This window comes from Delphinus delphis, chromosome 7 (assembly GCF_949987515.2).
Source record: "Delphinus delphis chromosome 7, mDelDel1.2, whole genome shotgun sequence".
In the NCBI taxonomy this organism is placed as follows: Eukaryota; Metazoa; Chordata; class Mammalia; order Artiodactyla; family Delphinidae; genus Delphinus; species Delphinus delphis.
The window spans coordinates 70,982,965-71,006,799 of NC_082689.1; the positions used below are offsets into that span (position 1 = coordinate 70,982,965).

Below are 23,835 nucleotides of genomic sequence, written 5' to 3' on the forward strand. Positions count from 1 at the left end.
ACAGAAATAGCTTAAACATGTAAATAGCTACGGATGCGTCCATTTCCAGCCATAATCATCAAGGACCTTGAGGAACTAACTGCTCTGTCCCTGATCTGCTTTGCTCAAGTCCATACCTGCCATTCCAGTCAAAAGTAGTTTCCTTGCTTCTTGAAGTCTGCTTTTCCTTCCTCTCCTCCAGTCTTTTGTTAGGCTATCACAGATGGCCACGGAACTCCACACTCTCATCGGCAAGCTCACTTTCCTTTCTTCTGGAAGTTGAAGTTCAAGGTCTCCCTCTTCCAGGAAGATAATCTCTGTCATCTCCCTTTTCTGCAGTTCCTGCTATTACATTAGAGCAGAATTTTGATGTGATGGTTTTCCATTGACCGCATCTCAGCTGGGATGTGTATGTGGTGGTGTGGAGAAGCAGTAATGCCTTTTATACTCAGAAAGGGATGAATCGCACCATTACCCATTAAGGCATCAGGTTACCTCTAGGGACTTGGAATGGAAGTGAGTTCCTGAAGTTATTAGGTAAGTCCTTCGTAACAGGAAGATTCTTGCCATTTTTAAGTTTGTTTTGAAAACTATCATAGAGCTGTAGTTCTGTAAGAATGTGAAGCCGTATCAAAGCTTCTTGAGTCTTATACAAAAAATTTAAAGCTATTCGTACATTCCATTAGAGGTGCCTCACTTTGTTATTCTTTCTTTCACTTTTTCTTTCTTTCTCCGCCTCCCCTCTTTTTTTGACAGATACTAAGGGCACATCTTGATAGCACCAATTTTAAAAAAAAAACAACTAAATTAGTTATTTCTCTTTACCAAAGTATTCTTCATTATATATAATTGTTGCTTATTTGCGGAATTGTTCTAACTTTTTGTTTGGGTGTGTTCCTCATTACCAGCTAGGTTGTTTTAAGATCTCTGAGCACTTGGAAACTGTATTTCTTTGCAGTATAATGTTTATGGTGCATAGTGTTTTATATACATATTTGGGGCACAGTATTTGCTGCTTTCATTTTCAGGTTTTCTTTAAAAATCCTATTTCCTTACTGCATTCAGGACATGGACTTGCTCATGCAGAATTTTTCAGAACTACCTCAGCGTGTGAAGTGAGGCATACTTATCAGTTATTATTTCGGCAAGAATTTATCAGTGACTGGCAGTGCTGTGTGTCGGGGAAGGTCCATTTCTGCCCAGAATGAGGTCATTGGGTTTATAAAAGCAGCCACTTTCTGAAGTTTGTTTTCTGCAAATAGTCACATAAACCAAAGTAAGGATTGAGACAATTTGTAACATGAACACGTGTGGAATTGACTCCCTGACTCCGAATGGGAACAGAAAGATGTTGTCTCGTAACTGTCTAGGAGATGCACTGTGGAAGGCCTCGTCCCAGGGGTATCCTCTAAGCCGATGAGTTGACATTTCTTTGTACCCAGTGAAGTGTATGTAGAGCTGGGCACTGAACTCTCTATATGACTGTTAGTGAGAAGCCACGAAAACCTCTCACATCTGAGGGAGGGTTAGTAAGAAGTGTCAGATCAGGGAAGCAGAAATTGCTTGGATCAGCTGATGGAAAAGAGGATCTAGAGGGTGTGACTAGAGAGTGTGCAGTTGTAGAACCGGAGACGCCTTTTCCTGCCGGCAAGTCCAAGGATCCAGTGTCATTTGGAAGAGCTGAAAGATAAACCCTGTGGGGAGCAAGGGGACAAGATGGCGGCTGCTGTGCGAGTAGGATGGTCACAGCCAGGGTGCTGGGGTGTAAGTGGGTAGGGGCCTCAGTGCCCTGAAGACTCAGATTAGCTGTAGAGGCCGTAGCGTAAACCTTCCAGAGTAGGAGGGACACCAAGGTCTCTGAGTCTCAGAGATGTGCTCTCTTTGTTCTCCTGTTTATGTTGGCATTTCCTGAAGTGTGGTCCCTGGACCAACGGCATCAGAATCTCCTGGGGTGCTTATTAAAAAGGTAAATTATTGGGTCCCACTACCTCACTTTCTCAAACACTACAGGGGCATTTTAAGGTCTCTGGGTGACTTAGAAGCTCACTGAAATCTGAGGACCACTGGGTGAAATATTCCTCAGGAAAGCTCTGCCTGTGGGCATCTTCAGTGACGAAGAATGAGCTAGCTTATAAAGCAGTGATCTTTTAAGTCCAGGGGTGATGTAGGCAGGAAATGTAAATGGTGCCAAGTAAGAGAATGACAGATGTATGAGTAACTGAGTCAAAACTGGGTCCAAAGAAAAATTGGGATATATCTCCCAAGGCTGACATCAGAAAAGCTAACAGCACATGTCCCTTGCAACCTGGGTTGGCCAGAGCACTGGACCAGCTGGGCTGATGCATTTGAGCCATTCTGCGTTCCTATAGAAAACTGGAAACGGTTTCAGAGGTCAGTCTGTAGAAGTGCTGAGCCAGCTAAGATGCCAGGGCCAGCCATGAACCTCAGGGACCAGATGAAAATCTTCAAAATCTAGTACACAGAAAGCTGTTTCTTTTTTTCCCCTGGTAAAATTTTTGCCAGGCATGTTTTTTAAGCAACTGCCTAGGGTGTATATGTGTGTTGGGGGGGTGGGAGGAGGTGCATATGCTGCTAGTTCTGTGTACTTGTTGGGGGAGAGGACATGGCAGGGAGGAGAGATCCCTGAGCATCTCATAGTCTACCTAACTGTATGTGTATGATGAGAGTGGGTTTCCATTTTATTTGCTTTGTTGACCTTTTTCTCAGCATCTCTCCCCTACGCACTGAGTGGGCAAGACTGCCATTGGCAGCAGGGATGAGAAAGGTTCCAGGTCTCACACCATTGCTGAGACACTCCCCTCCTCCACAGCTAGACAGCTGTCTAATCAGAAGCAAGCAAAGGACCAGCCCATCAGACGGTGGCACCTGGGTCCTTGCACTTCCACGTGCATCTTTTCTGCTTGCTTAGCCACAGCCCACAAACCTTGGCAGTTACTGTTAATGTTAGGAAACGACATTTGGTCATTAAAAGCTCTTGCTAATAAAATTTAGAGATCTACCCGATTTTTATTCAGCCCTCTTAAGGGAATAGGGCAAAAAGAACCATTAAGAGAAAAAGAGTAGTTAGTGTAATCTCACTTGCCTCCGTGTTTTCCCCATCATTGCCACCTCCCCAGCCCCATTTCCTAAAGCCACGATTGGCAGTCTTTTGATATTTGTAACTTCGATATTGACAATCATATATAGCTCTGTCTCTAGCTAAGAGGGAAAAAGCAGCCCGGAAAGTCAAGAGGTGGGGGTAGTCTTAGGATTTGAAAAACCAGACAGTAAATATCCTGAGATAAAACTTGTTGAAAGCAGCAACTTGTACACCACGTAGAAAACATGCTTCTCAATTCTTCGGGTGACGTCCAGCTGGGAGGAATGGTGCACTACAGAGAATATCAATTAGCAGAAGGATACCAGTACACTGGAAGATAGGCACCAGTTAACAGAGGGTTAATGGGAATAATCATAAAATTGTGCCGTTCAGTTAAAAAAAAATTCTGAGGGAAGTCGAATACGTCCAACTAGGTATGTGAAAAGAGCTGTGTGGTTGGTTTGACCCCAAATGAATTAGCCAGCTGATTAAGCTGCTTAGACTGTTGGTGTCGTTTTACCTACAATTAATAAAATTTGAGTATTTAGATTAAGAAATGAAGTCATCCTACTGCATGAGTATTAAAAGTTCTCATCCAAAAGTTCATCTGTAAGTTGAAATTTTAAAAATCAGAACACTTTTTTTTTTTTTTCTCATAGAAACATTGTATTTGGTGAACTGGTTCCTAGGTTTGCCAGTTGAAATGTTATTAATAATAGCTGGATTCCTTGGTTAGCCCCAAAGCCCATGGTCTTCTAATGGAATTTTAGAAATGACGTTGCCACCTTCAGTTCTGAGTCTCTGTTGAACAAAGGGTTATCGTATGGTACGTTCAGTAGAGGAAGAGAATGCCTTTCTCACTTCTAATAATCATAGTGAAAAACGTAAATTGAGTGGCCTTTTGCACTCTGCCTCCTCTCTCTCTGAAGGTTGAAGATAGCAAAAGTTAGGCACCTCTAATGGAACATACGCACATCTTTAAGTTCCCTTGTGATGCTCATCTCAACCGTTTTAGGTGATGACTGTTTTACCACATCAGATTCAAGAAGTTTGGGAATTTTAAAAGAGGGGCCCTAACCCAGATGCACCTCTAGTTGGAATTTTAAGTGTAAAACTCACCCAAATGAAAAGGCCCAGGGAATAGGAAAATTTTGGTTAGCCAGCCTTTCCAGGGAGCCTTTCCTGGGGAATCAGCTCCTCCAGTTTCCCTTGCCTTTCACAGCGTCTTCCACTTTTGAACCCACAGGGTCATTTTCATTTTCAGTTTTCTCCATTTTCTTCTTTACTGTGGCTTTGCAAAGGAGCCTCAGAGTAGGAGGAAGGGGGATTGAGAGGCTACTTACCTGTATAAGTCAGTTTCAAGCGTAGGACTGGTGGTGTCTGTACTGAGCAGAGCCCTCTTGGCCATCTGGGTACCAAGTTGCGAGAGGAACACTGAGAAGGAGGGACTCAAGTGTAGCTGGCAGTCATTAAGCGCTTCTTCCAAGCTTGGCATTTCACTAGGGGCCCAGCAGTGATTAGCTTGTGCTGCCTTCACAGCTACTCTGTGAGCTGGCATAGACAGTGTCATCCTTACTTTACAGATGAAGAGATGAGATTCAGAGATAATTTGCCTTAGGTCAAGTTCAGTGGTAGATCTGAACTTGAGGCAGTCTGATTTCAGAATCCATCCTTTCAACCGTAATTGCTTTACTACCTCCTTAGGAGTTGTCTAGGTCAAAGAAGTTGTTCGGTTATTGTTGCTTGTCGGGAGGTTTAAAGGAATACCTTTGGGGGGGGTGATAGTTATCATTAAAGATTTAAATTTGGATAAAAGAAGGGGAGACTAGACTTGTATGCTGTGGCAACTAGAAGTGGTTTAGAAATAAACTGGGGCATCTGCTGTCTTGTAATGGCCCCCCACCTTCACCCCCCATCTCTATGCCATAGAGAGAAATCTTCCTTTGGATATGAGGTTGGACAAGATGACACATAAGTTTCTTTCTGGATATAATTATGGTTAATGAATTAATCGGTGTTATAGTGGGTACAGATGTAAAGTAATTCTCTGTACGTGTTCTGATTACATAAGTAAGTTTAGGAGAAGTAAGGTTAGGAGGGTCAAAATGGGCCTTCAGAGAAAGTCACTGTAGTGGGTTGAATAGCGTGTCCCAAAATTCGTGTCTAACGAGAACTTCAGAATGTGACTTAATTTGGAAATAAGATCTTTGCAGATGTAATTAGTTAAGGGTCTTGAGATACAATCAGAGCAGAATTAGAGTGGGTCCTAAGTCCAGTGACCTGTGTCCTTCTAAGAAGAGGAGAGACACAGAGAGCTGACCACGTGAAGGCAGAGGCAGATTGAAATTACGCTACCTCGAGGCAAGAACTGCAGGAGCTGCCAGAAATTGGGAGAGCAGGAAGCAGCCTCCCTTAGAGCCGTCGGGGGAGCATTGCCCTGCTGACACCTGGATTGCCGACTTCTGGCCTCCCGGACTGTGAGGCAATAAACATCTGCTGTTGTAAGCCACTAGGTTTGTGGCGATTCGTTACAGCAGACTTAGGAAACGAATCCAGCCATTTCCCACTGTCTCCCCATTTATATGTTAACTTCGGTATAGCTTAATATACAAATGTACCATTATAGTTCCTATACAAATCTAAGTTTTAAATTTCCTGACAGAAACTAATGACATTTGAATTGTATTAGGATGGTGATACTTATATTTAATGAACTTTTTTAAAGCGATGCAGTTCATTTCAAGGAGTAGCATTTTCTCTGTCTGTTTCTTCTAAAGCCATGCTGCAGTTGAGGGGGCGGTGGGTGTGATTTGTGGTTCATCCGAGAGAATTTTATCAAAATACTCAGATGGCTCCATTAAGAAGTTAGTCCTCTAAATAACTCTCTGTCGTACACTTCTCTAAGGTTAAAAATCAGTTCAAAGGATTGGAGTGAAGGTGTCATTTTTCAATTGAGAGTCTACTGAAGCAACTCCTGGCAAGAATGAATAACAACTGCCTGACCAGATGTGGCCACTACCAAAGGCAGGAGGATCCCAGAGTGATTATACCTTCTTGAAGGTTTATAGTAATTCTGATTAATCTGTTTTGAAAAGAGAGAGACCCACATATCTCGGGTATCCAAAGGCAATACGATTAAAATTATTAGGACCCATCTTTTTCTCTGAATTATAATTCTCACTATCAATCATAATTTGTCCAGCATCCCTGGTGTTTTTGAAGTCTTAAACTAGGAATTTTAAAAGTCCACCTGTCATAGAGTTGGGAGATTGTTCCAGAGATGCTACAAGTCTGGAGAGGAAATATAATAGATTTCAGTGAAAATAGAGATCTTGTTTCAGCTACGAAAAGGGTATGATTGATGCATTTTGCCCCAGATATCAAACTCCTCTCTGAGACAGACCCTGCCATCATCCAGCCCTGGCCAACTCCTCTCACCTCTTTATACCCCAGAGCTGTTCAACATACAGCAGTTAAAGCCCTGCAACAGTTGCATGGTTTCTAACATATGTCAGTCCATGTTTTTTCCCTCACCACGTACATAAAGTGCTTGGTCCAAGCTCTGTGCTGTACAGGGTGGGATAGTCAGGCAGGATGTGGTTACATGTCCTCAAGGGGCTTACAGGCCAGGGAAGCAGATTTATTCTTTAATTCAAATGTAGAAATAACCATGTTAGTAGGTGTTAAACTTTTGTTTAGATTAAAATACCATGTACTGAGAAGATCTAAAGGAAAGCATGCTGCCTGAGTGTTTTCTAGCGATATTGCTACACAGTCATGCTGTACTGTTGGGATCGGGGTAAAAGGGAACTTATCACTAAGTTCCACTGTTTTGCAACCAGTTTCTTGAGCCAAAAACCTTTTGGTTATGTTTTATTGATGGGTATTAGGAAGATTTTTAGTAACCATGACATAGGCAGAATATTCACGGCAAAGGTCATTTTTCTAAAAAAAGAGTCTTCAGGTAGAGCAACTGTGTATCAAATAAGACCCCCAGGGCTTCCCTGGTGGCGCAGTGGTTGAGAGTCCGCCTGCCGATGCAGGGGACGTGGGTTCGTGCCCCGGTCTGGGAGGATCCCACATGCCGCGGAGCGGCTGGACCCGTGAGCCATGGCCGCTGAGCCTGCGCGTCTGGAGCCTGTGCTCTGCAACGGGAGAGGTCACAGCAGTGAGAGGCCCGCGTAACGCAAAAAAAAAAAAAAAAAATAAGACCCCCAATTCAGTGAAACTCAATGGCACACCCCTCCCTTAACGCCTACTTTCTCTTCCGCTTAGCTCCTAAAGAGGTTGTCAGGCAGACCGTATTTCACATCCAGACGGCCACCTCTTCAGTGATGTTGGGAAAATCTCTTAACTTCTGTTCTCTCAGCTGTAAAATGGTGAAAATCTACCTCCCTTATTGTGATTAAATGAAAGAATACATATAAAGCACCTAGCTTGGTACCAAAAGACACAATAAATGCTCAACAATGTTAGCGATCAGTACGGTGAATAACACTCAGTTCTCTAGAAAAAAATGTTTGCAGTAAGCTGTCATGGTTTAAAATGGTGTTCTCCCTTTAGCTGTTGCTTATTTCGCTCTTTTGAAAGATTGTCTAGGTACATTTGATAGTAAAACGATCACAGATTACAGCCCCAACTAAAACAGGTAAACAAATGGCTAAGCCTGCTCCCCTCAATTAAAAGTATTATTCTTGACATCTTGTCTCTTTCTAGAAAGATAACTGCTAGCGAGCATTTGCACATCAGCTATTATCGCAAGGTATGTTTGGATTTTACAGTAAGAAAGAACGAAGATGAAGTTAGAGTCTCCGATGTAGGTGATGCAGGCAAAGTTTCCATGTGTATTTCTGGGGACAGCGGAGTGAGATAACCTGTCTAAGATTTTAATGGATAAATTCTGGCTTCAGTATTTACAATTTACATACTACCTTTCGAAAAATGTATTCAGGCAGGATTAAATTGTTTTTTAGATCTGCATCTCTTCCTAATTTGCTTGGTACTGGAAGTTCTCCTAAAAGTAGGATGATGGTGTAATTTGAATAATTCTTATGTAACTGGGAGCAGCTACTGGGTTGCAGAGACAAAGCAGAGCAGGGGCTGACTGGCACCCTCCGTGCCTCAAGGTGAGGACCTCCTTCTCCAGCTTCCCTGGCTGGAGTGTAGAAAAGGCAGTTTGCCCATTCATTCCTAATTTTCCCCCCCATACTAGAAGTTACAGTGCCTGGTTCTGGTCTTTAAAAAAAAAAAATCTACCATTCTTCTTAGTTCATTCTTTTGTTCTATGTCCCGATTTTTAAATTGGGCAGAGAGTACTGTTTTGAGATTAAATCTAGTCCAAAATGTAAAGGAAATATCCAAAGACTTGAATTTTAGGATTTTTTTTTGAATTTTAGGATTTTTAATGTCTGTATGGAGAAATAGAAATTTTAAAACTGTTTTTGTCCGCCTCCTGCATTTTTTCTGTTTCAGCAAAATGATTTGGTAACGCACAGGTTCCCTGAAGCATCCTTGCTGCTACTTTACATTCACACAATCCGGAGAGCGTAGGAGATCCTAGGTGGCTTGCAGACCACACCTGGACCATTCCCGTCTGCTCTGTCAGGACAGGGGTTCACAGCAGTGTTTTTCCCTTTCCTGTGCCGGCAGTGCTCATTGGCTGCTTTGGTTTAGGTGGAGTGGGTGCAGAGAGCTGGCCCCTCATCACTGGTCATCGAGTATAGAGTCTTCTGAAGCCAGTTTCCATTTAGGTACAATTGTCTTCACCACTGTGTTTCTTTGTCGATGGGTGGGAAGAGATGATGTCATTTTCTTGTGCATTTAGAAGGACAGAGATTTATGAAATCCAGTTTGGGTACCTGTCACTAATAAATTAGGTTAATCTGATCATGATTGAGAATGAAAGATTGCATGTTTGATTTCATGAAGCAAAGGTAAAGGATATTTTATATGCTACATAGTGAAACTAAATATAAGGAGAGGAAAAGGGGATGGAAAGGCTCAATGGAGCTGTGCTGCTGTGGGGTGTGTGACCCCCATACCCGACCCCCCAAATTCACAGAGGTTCCGGGTCTCATTTCTACCGAGAGCTAGAACTTGAATCATACTGTCCCAGGTTTCTTGGAAAAGAAGGTCCCTCTGAAATTTTCAACTTTCAATCAGTTTCAGATGAAACTGATGCTTTGTGATTAACTTGAGCAACAGAAAATAAAAGGTCTTCAGGAAGATGAATAGCTTCACTTTTTTTCTTCTTGAGCAACAATCCTTACTTTAAACAAAGAGTATTGTGAAATAATTTTTCTTTTGAAAAAGAAGTCCTGTCTGGCTTACATAAATACTGAAACTGTTTCCCAGATTCCACTTACTGCAGAATGAAGTTGTACGTTAGTTTATCTACTTCAGAAAAGATGAAGAGAGGAGTGAACCTTGCCAGCATTTGGGTTGGTTACCTTCCAAGGCACCCAGGTACTCCAAGGCTGATACCATCAGTCCTGAAGTGATTAGACAGCAGTAGTGCATGGGCTGGCTCCACAAGAGAGAGGAGAGTCTCTGGGCTGCTGTAAGCAGTGGATATGCAGTCTAAATATACAAGAGAAATCCCACAGGGAAGAAAACTTGTTCCTGCAAAAAAAAAAAAAAAAAATGAAGAAATGCTTACCCAGGTCAAAAGAGGAACAGTTCTTTAAGTATACTGGTGAGCTACTGGGAGCAGGGTTCTCATAACTTTGGGGATTTCTGAAGGGAAACCAGCTCGTCTTAGAGAATGAATATGAGTATAGCCACTGTGAAGCTTTAGGATAAAACCAGACACTGGAATACATGAAAGGAAAATCTTCCAAGTCTCTAAGTTTCTTTGTAAGGAAACTGAGGGTTGAAGTTTCTTGGTTTAAGTGAGTGAATTTGTGACATACATAGGGAGACTAGAGAGTGGGCGGACAATTCTAGAGACTTTTCAAAGGTTTCTAACCTAAGCTTATTAAATTGCCATTTGACCCCGAATGTACTTCTCTGACAGAAAGGCCACAAACTGCTATAATTAAGCTGTTTATGTATCTTCTTGTAGATGGTACAGATAGTGATTGTGTTATTCACAGATTTTTAATATAAACACAAAAATAGAGTGGTGGCATTCACAAGGATTTTTTAGGAAGTTTGAATTGTAAATTTAATAGACGGTGTGAGTTTCCTTTTTTTTTTTTTTTTTGGTAAGCAGGAAATTGGATGTCTAGCATACACTTGGACATCCAAGCAAGCAGTCTAAAATATGAGGTGTAAAGGAGGCAGTACAAAGTACATACTTTTTCTATGATACCTTAACAAGACTAGCACATCAGTTTTCCTTTTTAAGACTCATTGAGAAAACTTGGCATGTACCATTATAATTGCTACAATCCTTGTAGCAAATAAGGGCTGGTGCCCTTTGACAGCACTGGTGGGAAGGGAGACCTAGTCCTGCCTTGAATTAGCTGTACGCCATTGGACATATACATGCTTTGACTTCTTTGGGCCTCAGAGGGGTTTCCTGGAAAGTAAGGTATTGAATTAGATCAGTGTTTATCAACATTTTAAAAATCAAGCCTTCTTGAATGAAAATAAAAATACTGCCCCCATCTCCACTCCCCACCCATCTCTTAATATTCTTTTATACTTCCAGTTGAGAATTACGGGACTGCATGATCTCTGATGTCTCTCTCAGCTCTGGAAAGCAGATGAACAGAGGTTTTCATTTCATTTTATGGTAGATGTACCTTGCTCCTTCTTAAAGTTGGAAAGGGCCCTTTCCAGAATTCGTTGTCACTCACCAAGAGTATTTATTGCCCTGAGTCCTTCCTGCCTTATGCATGGGCAACACCCAGAAGCTTGCTAGAACTGCAGAATCTTGGCTCTACCCAAGTGGCTGAGTCAAAACCTGCATTTTAACAATGCAAGTGATTCCTGTGCGCATCAAATTTTGAGAAACGCAGCAGAGCACTGTTTTGTAACCTGCAAGTGGCAGCATTAGTGGGGTGTGGAATCAATTTAGTAGGCCGCTACTAAGTCGCTACCAGCATTTCTTATTTAAGGAAATAGGCAAGAAAAGGTACTGTTAGGGTACATTGCATAGGGTAAAGGAAAATAACTTCTACGTCTTTGCCTGTATGTGTATACAGTGTTTCAATCTCAGGCAAAAAATTAATTTTTTAGGTGGATCTCAGGCAAAAAAAAAAGCCACTATGCTTTGTGTCTCAGAGACAGTGTGTCTCAGAGACAACCATCTGCTTAATCCCTTCTGCTTGCTCACAGACATTTACGTAGAAATACATACACAGAGATACATAATAAAAAGCTGTCCTACACTAATTATCCGTATTGTGTCAGATGTAAACTGCTAAATTGTACCATGAAAAAGCAATAAATGTGATTATTAATTTTTTTGAGTTGTAGTAACTCAAAAATTTTTCCTGTTGATGTTTTACTTTGGCTATATACAAATCACAGCACGGTCAGATACGATTTCATTTTTTGTATTATTATTATGGGAAGATTTCAAATACTTGTTCAGTTTCCTGAAAGTACAGATAATGCTTTTTTCTCCAGGGACTGATTTGTGAAACCCATAATGCTGCAAGCTTATTCACATGTCCCTTTGCATCTTGGGAAAAAAAAAAAAATTGAATAAATTCATTTGGGGTTTTTTGGGGGTAAGCTGGCTCATGTTTTTCTAACTTTATGTTTAGTTAATCACTTTACAGTACTTTCAATAAGTGTTATGTAGTGTAAAGAAAGTATATTTTTAAATAGGTAATTTCCACCCTGAGGACTTTGCAATCTCAGCAATAATTCTTTACTTACAAAAAATGCTAGAAAATACAAACTGTACTATACATAGAGTTTTAAAAACAGCTCATTAGAGAAATGCAAATCAAAACTACAATGAGATATCATCTCACACCGGTCAGAATGGCCATCATCAAAAAATCTAGAAACAATAAATGCTGGAGAGGGTGTGGAGAAAAGGGAACACTCTTGCACTGCTGGTGGGAATGTAAATTGATACAGCCACTATGGAGAACAGTGTGGAGACTCCTTAAGAAACTACAAATAGAACTACCATACGATCCAGCAGTCCCACTACTGGGCATATACCCTGAGAAAACCATAATTCAAAAAGAGTCATGTACCAAAATGTTCATTGCAGCTCTATTTACAATAGCCAGGAGATGGAAGCAACCCAGGTGTCCATCATCGGCTGAATGGATAAAGAAGATGTGGCACATATATACAATGGAATATTACTCAGCCATAAAAGAAATGAAATTGAGTTATTTGGAGTGAGGTGGATGGACCTAGAGTCTGTCATACAGAGTGAAGTAACTCAGAAAGAGAAAAACAAATACCGTATGCTAACACATAATGGAATCTAAGAAAAAAAAAAAGTCATGAAGAACCTAGGGGCAAGATGGGAATAAAGACACAGACCTACTAGAGAATGGACTTGAGGATATGGGGAGGGGGAAGGGCAAGCTGGGACTAAGTGAGAGAGTGGCATAGACATATACACTACCAAACATAAAATAGATAGCTAGTGGGAAGCAGCCGCATAGCACTGGGAGATCAGCTGGGTGCTTTGTGATCGCCTGGAGGGGTGGGATAGGGCAGGTGGGAGGGAGGGAGATGAAAGAGGGAAGAGATATGGGAACATATGTATATGTATAACTGATTCACTTTGTTATAAAGCAGAAACTAACACACCATTGTAAAGCAATTATACTCCAATAAAAATGTTAAAAAAACAAAAACAGCTGGAAGGAAGTTGACCATGCTGGTATCCTAACTCCATTGGGGTGAGGCAGGAAATTCAGGCTTTGCAGAGGTGTTCTGAGCTGTCATGATAAAGGTAATGCTGCACTTCCCTTAGGAAATTTCCTTTTTTCAATTTATTTTGAGTAAAAAGGAAGAGTTTGTTCTTGTCCCTTTGCAGGGCTCTGTGTCAAGGAACAAAACAGGTGTGGATTTGAAAATTCTTCATTTGAGACCCAAAAGGAGAATAAAAACACTCTCTATGCACCTGCATTCAGAATCCAGTAGAGTAATCAATTTTGTACCAGGAGTTTGGCAGGATTTTCTGTTTACCGTGTTCCAATAGCTGGTTGTTATGAACTTTCTTTTAAGGTGGTTTTGGAGCTATTACATGGTCTTTTGATGTATAAGAGATTAAATAGAATGTGAAATGCAACTTTTTACTGATTACATGTTGAAACAGAAAGATGTGAGGCTGTTAACCAACAAAAAGTCTCAATAGGTCCAAGTTATTCAGCTATAATATTTTCATCTGAAGACCACTCTGGCTCTAAGAACTCTGAATATTATATCTTTAAAAATTTTTTTTTAAATTTGTTTCTTTAAACTTTAGTTGTACTTTAAGTATAGCTTCTGTATTTACTGTATTTCCTCACAAACATCTGTGGCTAAATAGGGACTCTGTGCTTGGTTTAAGTGGCGTAGGGAGGTGAGACCACAGTGCGACTCCTGTCTGTCTTCTAGCTGCGCATGTAGTTGGGTGAGTCTTTTCTCGGGTCTGCTGATTCAACCTCTTACTCCATTTCTCTGGCTGTTGGTGCAGGTAGATAAGAGTACCCAGGGGCTTGGCTGGGTTTTGTCCTGATATGCCTTAGCTGGAGACAGCCAGAAGCATTATCCAGCCTTAGAATTCGGAAATGGAAGGGAGCTTAGAAATCACCCAGTCTAACCTGCCCATTTCCCAGGCGAGGACCTTGTGCTGCTCAGAAATGATGCTCCAGTTACTGGCCGATGCAAGACTGGACTCCAGATATGCAGATTTTTCCATTCAGTCATTTTTCTTTTGTATGTAGAGAGGAGGGGGGAGAATTTCCTTAGGTTTATGTCCCCCACAAGCTATGCTCTTCATTTATCATCTTAAAATTTTCTGTTCTCCCTGTGAGACTCTGAACAGTCATGTGTGACATTATATCGATATTCTATATCGATTTCTAGGTAATCCTCCTACCTTTCTAGTGTCATCCCCCCGACACACACCTTCTCCCCAAACATCAGCTTGTCCTAGCATACCCTTGAGCCAACCAAGGGAAAAGACCAAGGAAAAGAGGTTGCTCTTTTCCCTGGCTTCATGAAGAATGATGCTTCCTATCTGTATCTTGGTCGGCTCTTCTCCTCTGCCCACACACCCACCCCTTTCAGGACTGCCTTTCCTCTGTTTTTAATGACTTGCCGTTAATATCCAGCTCCCTCAGCCATCTACTCCCTCAGTGAAGCCGCCTTCAACCTTTCTGTCCCAGGCCCTCTCATCCCTCTCATCTCATCTCAGGGATGAGCACTTGGTTGAACTCTTAACTACTTTTAGAAACCATACCATACCACACCATTTTACGTGATGCAATTAAGGGTAGATAAGGCCAGGAGCCCACTGTTAAAAGCTTTTCCTTCCTAATGAATGTGCTTTCTGGTAAGGAAGTTTTGAACCCGTTGCCTTAAGCCCCTCACTTACTTTCTTGGCCTTCCAGTTTTCCGGTGAATAACATACTTAATGCCTTCAGTGCGGAATCTTTATGTTGTTTTTTGTTTTGCTTTTAAAGATTTTTTTTTTTTGATGTGGACCAATTTTAAAGTCCTTATTGAATTTGTTACAGTATTGCTTCTGTTTCATGTTTTGGTTTTTTTGGCCGCGAGACATGGGATCTTAGCTCTCCCACCAGGGATCGAGCCCACACCCCCTGCATTGGAAGGCGAAGTCTTAACCACTGGACTGCCAGGGAGGTCCCTGTTTTTTTGTTTTTTAAAGACGTTTTTTAAAGAGGAGTTCTAGGTTTACAACAAAACTACGAGGGAGATACAGATTTCTCACCAACCCCGGGTCCCACACACTCATTCACTTCCTCCGTTATCCGCATCACTCGCCGGAATGGTACATTTTAAAATTTCAGTGCACGTCTGAAATTTATTTTTTTTTATCTGATGGACTTAGGTAAAGAGATTTCTATGTAGAGATTGCAACTTTACATTTAAGGATGAGATTTGATAACTATCTTAGTGAATATTAATTACGAAGCCTTGGGAATTTTTAGTTTTAGATTTTTTAAATAGCCAACATAACAACATGGACCTCTCTGCTTCGACAGACAGAATCCAGCAAAAGAATACTGAATAACCTATTGCTCAGTTCCATAGTTTGAGGCTACAAAGTTTGTTTCCAAACAAGGAACAGTGACAATATGAGACCCAGTTCATTAACTAATTAGCTATGTGATTTTAAGCTTTGATATCCTGGCATCCAATGGGATTACCTGATATCTGCCCATTTGTCCTCCTTCCCACATGATGGGTAAGTAAGACCCTGCATGTGTGAAGGGGCACCATTGTTCTGGGCTAATGTCGGTGCTGTCCTTTCGCCTCCTGGCCTACCCGGAAGAACATCTGCTTCCTGGCCAGCTTCTCATCTCTCACTAACTCACCTCCCACTTCTCAGCTGTGTACTTTCCCAGCTCCCTGTGCCAGGAACTTTATCTTTCTCAGTTATTATTCCTAGCCCTTTTGGAGCCACTCAGATGTCTAAATGGAAACAAACCAACAAAAATGTTCTGACTGTGACAAAATTGGCCTATTCAGATGATCTGCCCCCCCCCACCCCCGTTCCATAATTCCTCTAAATTATTAAATTTCCTTTGTATCTTGAAAGCTTTGGGAGAAGAACCAGTATATGGCGTTAGTTTGGTAGACAGTGCCTTTGTGTAGTACTCAGTTCACGCCAGGATTGATACTATACTATTTCCTGGAGAAATGATGATGTCCATGACTTCTGTCTGCTCTCAGGAGCAACTGTAATGATTATTTTGCTTCTGGATAAAGGAAATAGTTGATGTGGTAAACCTCCCTGCTGTTTGGTGGTGGGTGTGTGTGTGTGTGTGTGTGTGTGTGTGTGTGTGTGTGTGTGTGTAGTAGGGGGTGGCAGGGTGGGGACAGGGATTATGGATTATAACCTTAAACTATGAGGATGACAGCCTTAAAGAAGCCTTGAGGGTAATTAAAAGGCAGATACTAGGTTTTCCTTCCCTTCAAAGTATATTCTTAGGAAAGTTACTAAGTGAGGGGGTGAGGGAAGAACAGCTTCAGCTATAAGATTGGTCAGAGCACTATTCTTGAGCCTATTAGAAATAGGAAGGAAATAAGACAATAGAATTTATAGTGACAGGTCTTTGTTTTTTCATTGTTCTTTGCTGAATAGAAATCTACAACAATGTACATGATTACTAATATATTTTTAGTTCACACGTGGTTAATCCCGTTTTTAAAAGAGACTTAGATTTGCATTTATATAGAAGAGACTTCTTAATGTGCATTGGGGTGAGGGGTGATGTGATGGGGAGGGAAATGGATTTACCGTACGTGTAGTTGCGTGTCTGTCTTTTAGTGTAGGAGGTGAGTGGGCTTTCCTGGTGGGATGGAGGCATCAGAGCTGGCCACACAGGAAGTCTTCCCTGAGTGCTGTCCACACAGGAAGTCCTCCCTGATTGTGGTCCACACAGGAAGTCCTCCCTGAGTGTTGACAAGCCCTCTTCCTGCTGGTGCCCACACCCACTCCTGCAGGGAGTGCAGAGAGGCTCTGCTAACAGAGCCACCCATTTATTCACCACCAACTTTATTTTTCTATCACTTTAGGCATGCGAATTCAGCCTAGTTAAATGTTATTGTGAAAACTGAATTAGCTTGTTTTCCCTGCCCTTGGATAGATAACTTGATAGGTATCTTGTTTACCTGACCTGAAGCAGTGAGATTAGGCCAGAGAAGGCTGAGCTACAGACTCCTAGGCTCTTGTGGGATGGGTCAGCACTTAGCTGTGGTCATTCAGCCACCCAGTTCCTTAAATAAATAGGTTGAATTTGTGAAAATTGTCCACATACTTCATCCAAGGGGTGGAAGGTGGGGAGTGTCTTTTCAAATTCTAGGGCAGCTTAGGGGTTTTTGAGAGGCAAAATGTAAAAGGACAACCAGTGATGAAAATGGAGTTTGATAAAATATTGTCCACTTGTAAGCTTTTTTTTTCTTTCTTGTTTTTTTTTTAAGTCTGCGGTTCATGCTGTTGAGGCACTTGACTACAAAGTGTAATTGCTTTAAATTGATCAGGGTTCTGAAGTGTAGATAAAGACTTGTCAGTGTTTGTGTTTCAATCTGGGAGTGAGGGTGTCATTCTTCACTGGTTAAGTGGAGCCTTCCTAAAATGGTGACTCTGATGTTCGGCTGTAACGTGCTGTAGCTTTCCAAAATTGTTTGCAGAATTCTTTTAATGAAAAGATTTATAAGGTCGAATTTTAAAAACTGACCTTTTTAAGGGTTTTGTTAAAAAAAAAAAGCACAAGTTGACTGTTGCTCATTAAATTAACTTAAAGGCACCTTGGAATTTTTTTCTTAAAAAAACTTAGCCACCAATGGTATTAAGTGTCATATTTCAGAAAAACTTCAATTTCATAATTTAAGTTGCAGGAAGAATGGGCACAGAAAAATGAAATAATATTAATAGTTCATTTAGGATATAGACAGTGTTTTGGGTGCCATTCAGAGTACAGATCAAGGGCTCTGGCTTTGTTGTCCAGCAGATCTGAGTTCAAATTGCAGCCCTGCCGCCTACTAAAAGTGTGACCATGGCACATTACTTAACGTCTCCTGAGACTCAGTTTCCTGATCTGCAAAATGGGAGAACAATAATGCATCTGTCTCGTTTGGATTAAGTAAGATGACGCATGGCACAGTGTCTGGCACATATGAAACATGCAGGATATGACAATAATCATTACCCTGCTCTTAACAATTATCATTAACCCATTCTGAATATTTTGGAATAAACTCCTTTATTGTGTTTGCATTTTCTTCTTTGAACATGAGGAAGTCTTTATCAGGATTTAAATTTTTAACTAAAGTTAAAGATCTAAAAGTTTCTGTACCAGAAAATGGAATATGGACAACTTGGACTAATTTAATGCTTCTTGTCTTTAGTCATCAACTATTTCTGAGAGTTGATAATAGGATTCATTTGAATTTAACCTTGGTCACCAGGACTCACCAGAGACCAGGCACCCTCCTCAGGATACATTCGGGACCTCCCTTCTCCCAGGTGGGATCGGAATACTAGGAGATTTCTTTCCCCCAAAGAGTAGGTTAGAGAGAAAGTGGGGAGGCACAGACTGTATATGCTCCCCACCTACTTCCAGCATGGGAAAATATTGCTGTCATAAATATGGAGGCCGGTCGAAGATGCATTCCATCAGCTATGTAGATCACGGCTCTGCTTCTGCCAAATATAGATACATAAATAAAAGCCTGCTCCTTCATGTCCAGGAGATCTTCAGATAACTCACACATCCACATGTTTCTTTTCATTGGGTAAGTCTATGCCCGACACTCCACTTTCCACCCCAGAGAAGAGCAGAGGTGAGAGCTGAGGCAGACTTGGGATGCAGTCTTTCAGATGCCTGCTGGTTCACTTTCTTTGGGTGGTGTCATCCCACTGCAAGGTGGGCATGGACCCAATCCACAGCTTCTGTCAGACCCCTGCAAGGCTTACCCAGGTGACCACGTTTCATCCCCCGACTGCAGCGCTGAACACACCAGGTCCTATGGTGAAAAGCTGTGCTTGAGGCAAGCACAGGCTCTCGGATGTGAATCAGAGGCGAGTTAAGAAAAACTACAGTCTTGCCTAGATGTCTACAACTGTCAGTTCTTTGTGTAAATCGAAGGCTAGGGACAGGGTGGCAATATATGTGTTAACTTCCCAGCCCCTCTGTTCTTCACTGAAGTGAGAAATAGAGGGTGCCTTGTTGATGGCAGGTTGCAGCTAGCAGTTATATTGAGTGACTTTGGAGAAGGGACACAGACCTCTGTGTGGCACAGCTGGGAGGTCTGAGGTGCCAACAGCGGCAGAGCAGGAGAAGGGCTTAGTTTATACCTGGAAAGCTGTTTTTATCCCTTAGAGACAAACCAGGGATGAGAGGAAAGGATTTGAGTTCAACTGCTTATTAAGGGCATAAATCAGATAGACTTGATAGGATATGATCTCAGACAGGTTTTGTTTGGATTAAGCTGTGCTGATGTTCCTGGTTCAAGTTCAGCCTTCATTTATACATTGACTGTTGTTAACCCTTCTTGCACCTCTCCTTTCTGAAAAAGAATCCCTCGAGATAAAGTGGTGTTTGGACTCTGATTTTAATTTAGCAAGGGCGCTGGGCGGTGAGAAGAACCATCTTCATAGTATAGGCCATGAAGAAATGGTTACATGTCTAGATTCATGAGGTGCCCAGTGCCTCAGGGTACTGTGGAGTTAGGGTGGCCGTGGCAGAAACTGGGTGCAGAGCCAGATAATCTGTCCTGGAAAGTTGAGTTTGCTGACAAGGTCAGTAAGGTTATATTTATTGCAGGGGGTCTACGTTTTGAACTTTCTAAAGTGGAATTTAATTGTGTCCTAGAGATGCCTCATTTTCTTGCTTATGGTAGTAAAAATCAAGCTGTAAGATTTGAAAATTTTGTTGAATGTCTAGTGACTAATTTTACATCTTCAAACTGTTACTCAGTGTCAGTGATGCCCTTGGTTAGTCTATTTATTATTTAGAAGATGTGAAGTAAAAACAATTCCTGTCCTGGTGTGAAACTGCAGAGCATTTGCTGTGAGGACACTTTGGGGTATGCTGACTTCCATGTCAAACTGAACCATTTAACTTCCTCAAAGGTCATGTGTGTGGCATAGGGACAGAGAACTGTGGTTTCTTTCGATTGGTTAACAATTATCTGATGTGAGTACATTTTCAGACATTCTTCCTAGGTGGCTGCCGACTGAAACCACACCGGGCCTGGCTTGCAGGCTTTGTAAAAGTTACCTTGGCTGCTGCCAGGCCTGGGAAGGTTTCCAGCTTCTACACCATTCTCACAGGGGTTAAATTTCACAAGGTTAGCCAGAGCGAAAGGTAGCCGACCTGTGAATCTCATCCAGATGTCTCAAGGAAGGCATGGGCCTGTCTTCGAACTAGGTGAAGTCTTCCTTATTTGAGCCTCTTGACTGAACTCTAACCTTCTTACACTTGAAGAGTAATCTTTGTTTTTTTAATCCCTAAGAATCATCTCAATAAAATTGTCAGCAAGTTTCAATCAAGTGTCCTTCAGAATTTGAAAACCTTTTCAAAAGTCCAGTGATTTCTAAATGACTGTAGATTAAAATGATATTATCAATAACTTTATTATGCAAGTTCGTTTTGAGTATCAGATGTGTGCCTTAAAGTATGTGAATAAAATCTTACAAAAACTTAGTCCTGTTTCAGGTGTAGGTAGAGAATATTCTGCTGAGTAAAATCCTATTATTCATGTTGAAGGAGAGGGTATTTTTGTAGAATGAACAGATCTTTTTTAAGGTGTAAATTAAAATCTGCGGTAAAGTAGCTGAAGATAAATCTGTATGCTTATCTTGGTAACTTCGTCTTGGTTGGGAGGTCATACAGCCTCTGAATGGTGCCGAATCGGTTCTGTCTGGCGTTCTAACGCTGCCGTCTTTGTTTTCCAGCAGTCTCTGGTCCCAGCCCACCCCATGGCCCCTCCCAGCCCCAGCACCACCAGCAGTAATAACAACAGTAGTAGCAGTAGCAGCTCAGGATGGGATCAGCTAAGCAAAACGAACCTCTATATCCGGGGGCTGCCTCCCAACACCACAGACCAGGACCTGGTGAAGCTGTGTCAGCCGTAAGTAGAAGTTGTTCTTGTGTTTAGCTCCTAAATATCTCCTTGATCATATTACAGAGTGAGATAAATTGTGTTATAAGAGAGGTTTAGTACAAGACAAATCTGGGAATGCTCATTCTGGTCACAGTTGACAGGGTTTCTAAGATTTGAGTCCTTGGATGCTTTTTCAGTCAGCATTACGATCAACAGAATGCCTATATAATAAGATAAATTGGAGCGTTTGCTCAGTAGAATTTGACTTTATTGGCGCATGAGAAGCAGGCTATGAATTGTTTAACAACACGGCTGGTTCCTTTTTGAGGAGTGCTCATATTTTGTGGAAGCACCTCTCGGGGCCATTCTGTCTCATCATAAGAGAAACTTTCGTTGTCACCGTTTGTCAGAAAGGTAGTTACCGTCTAACTTAATCCTAAATGGGTATAAACGCTAATGCCAGGGGGGCAAAGGTAGTCTGTCTTCACTCACACCTGTAGTTTTGTGGTCCGGGTTGTTCACGCTCAGCTCTGGGCATTCTTTTTTTTTTTTTTTTAATTTATTAATTTATTTATTTATTTTTAGCTGTGTTGGGTCTTTGTTGCAGGCTTTCTCTAGTTGCGGCGAGCGGGGGCTACTCTTCGTTGCGGTGCGCGGGCTTCTCGTTGCAGTGGCTTCTCTTGTTGTGCAGCTCGGGCTCTAGGCACGGGGGCTTCAGTAGTTGTGGCACGCGGGCTCAGTAGTTGTGGCATGCGGGCTCTAGAGCGCAGGCTCAGTAGTTGTGGCACATGGGCTTAGCTGCTCTGCGGCATGTGGGATCTTCCCGGACCAGGGCTCGAACCTGTGTCCCCTGCATTGGCAGGTGGATTCTCAACCACTGCACCACCAGGGAAGTCCTCAGTTCTGGGCGTTCTTATGCCCAAAGTTCCTATTCCTCTTCTCACCGCCCTCCGTGCTGTGTCCTGAGATGAAATGTGCATACATGTATAACTTTGTTCCAAAGGAAATTTGCATTATATGCTTGTCGATAAATAGAATATAAGTATGCTACTTTGCTGCAATCACATTAACTAAGGAAGAAAGCACCAGTTTAAACCAAGGAGCCAGAAGCACTGTACATTGCAAAGATCACAGTGTAAAGACTAAAAGCCTCCAATCCCTTTAAGCTATAAAAGCCTACACGTACAACAGCCTCTTTTATTTTTCCAAAGACAATCATGGTCCCTCACAAACAGAACTTTATATAACTGTGGAAAAGGACGTCCACTAAAGAATGTTTCCTGTTCCCTGAAAAGTATTTCCATTTCTAAACACATGATTAATAGCATCTTATTTTTGTTGTACTGGGTAAAGTATAAATTTATTACTTCTTGCTTTAAGAAAAAAGTTTTTTTCAAAACTTACTTGGGCAGCGTTTGCAAACTGGAACTAAAAGTAACATCTGGCCTTCCATCAGGAGCGCTGGTGGTTTTGCTCTGTCGTGTTTTTAGAGAGGAGGGTGGGACACTGGGAGGTGGTTCGTCAGCATCTGGAGAGCCTTCGGAAGGCCGCCACCCTCAGGACCCTCCCTCCGCCTTTCCCGTGTTACCCTTCTGATCAGCCCCTTTGGACTTTGTCTGCAGCCTTTGCTCCCGGGGCAGTGAAATAATGTCCTGCGCTAGGGATGACTTTGAAAGCAAGTCCAGCTCTTGGGGTTTGTCATGCCTGACCAGAGTCAGATGGAATTTTGCCAGGCACGCCCTGCCCCGTTGCAGCTGTTCAAGACCACAAATAGGCCTTTTTGCTATCTTGTCTGCTGTTGACCTCTACAGGCATCTTCCTCTGCTTTTGCAACATAATTACAGGTAGATAGAGCACCTGAAGTCTAAGGAGCTAAAAATATAACTTTGTAGGACACAAAAGAATGGAATGAACCCTCACATCCTTGAGGTGTAAGAGAAGGGGAAAGGATTTCAGAAGACAAATTGTTCCTCAGCTAGTTTTGAATCCTGTAAGGTGAGTTGTAACATTAAGGGGATAGAGTTAAACAACCATAAAATAATAGAGCGATACCATGTTTTATATGCAGTAAATATGTATTTGAAAAATTAAACCAGCAGTTTTTTTTACTGAGTCAAATCATATTCCAAATGCAGCAGAAGAGCATTTGATCATCTTTCCTGAAAAATTCATTCCTTTGTTGTTGGTGGTCTCTTTGACATACGTGGATTTTCTCAGCATGTGTAGACATCAGTCTCTTTGCTGTTATCAATAGCAGCAATAGTGGTTTGCCACTCACTCTCTCCCATCATTTGCAAAACCCCAGGTTTGATATTTAGCTCTGATGATAGTTTTCTTTATGTATTATACAGAGGCAAGACACACAGTAATAGAGAACTCTATGTCAATATCTGCTGAAAGCTTTGTTCCATTTAACACAGAGCATCTAATAAGTACCAGATTTGTCTGGTTGACAATTTTGTGTCTTAAAATGTGGAGAGAGCAAAAAGGAGCATTCCTGTTCCGGACTTAATTGTTTCCAGTAAAGAATAGCTAGTTGGCCACATGGAAGTGACAAGAACCTTATGGAAAAGTGACTCATCCTAGAGCTTAAAAAACTGGACATAATTAGAAATTTTTTAGAAAAGTTTCAGAAGCTTCTCAGCAAAGATAGGTGTAAATTCATAGCTCTAAAAATATATATATTTTAGAAATAAAAATTTAGCAGTGTAATTTACAAATTAACGTGAATTGTAGGAGGGGCAACAGTTGAAACAAGTAATTTGGGTCTCTAGGGGACTTGGATATTTTAGAGGGTTATGTAACAGAAAAATGGAAAAAGATACCTAAGAATGTTTGCAACAGGGACTTGATAACATACAAACAATGCGTGAAACCTGAAGGCAAGAATGACATGAGGATTGTGAAAACCGGAGAGGGAGACAGAAAGTATTTTTAAAAAGCTATGTTTGGAGTAGAACATACAGATGCTATAATGTTAGAAGAAATGACAGTGAAAAAGCAGATGTCAACACAAGAGATGGCAGTGAAAAAGCAGCCTCAGCCCAAGT

At 41.6% G+C, this 23,835-nt stretch overlaps 1 protein-coding gene across 4 annotated transcripts in view; it reads left to right on the top strand.

Annotated features, from left to right (window-relative positions):
- Window positions 1–23,835, top strand: part of RBMS1 (RNA binding motif single stranded interacting protein 1) — a 211,406-nt gene that overhangs the window by 95,909 nt on the left and 91,662 nt on the right. For 3 of the 4 annotated variants that reach the window (XM_060016695.1, XM_060016697.1, XM_060016696.1), the window contains exon 2: window positions 20,637–20,812. In XM_060016695.1, the coding sequence (XP_059872678.1) occupies window positions 20,637–20,812 (176 nt within the window). The remainder of the gene's footprint in view (window positions 1–20,636; window positions 20,813–23,835) is intronic. The other variant, XM_060016698.1, reaches the window with a different exon arrangement.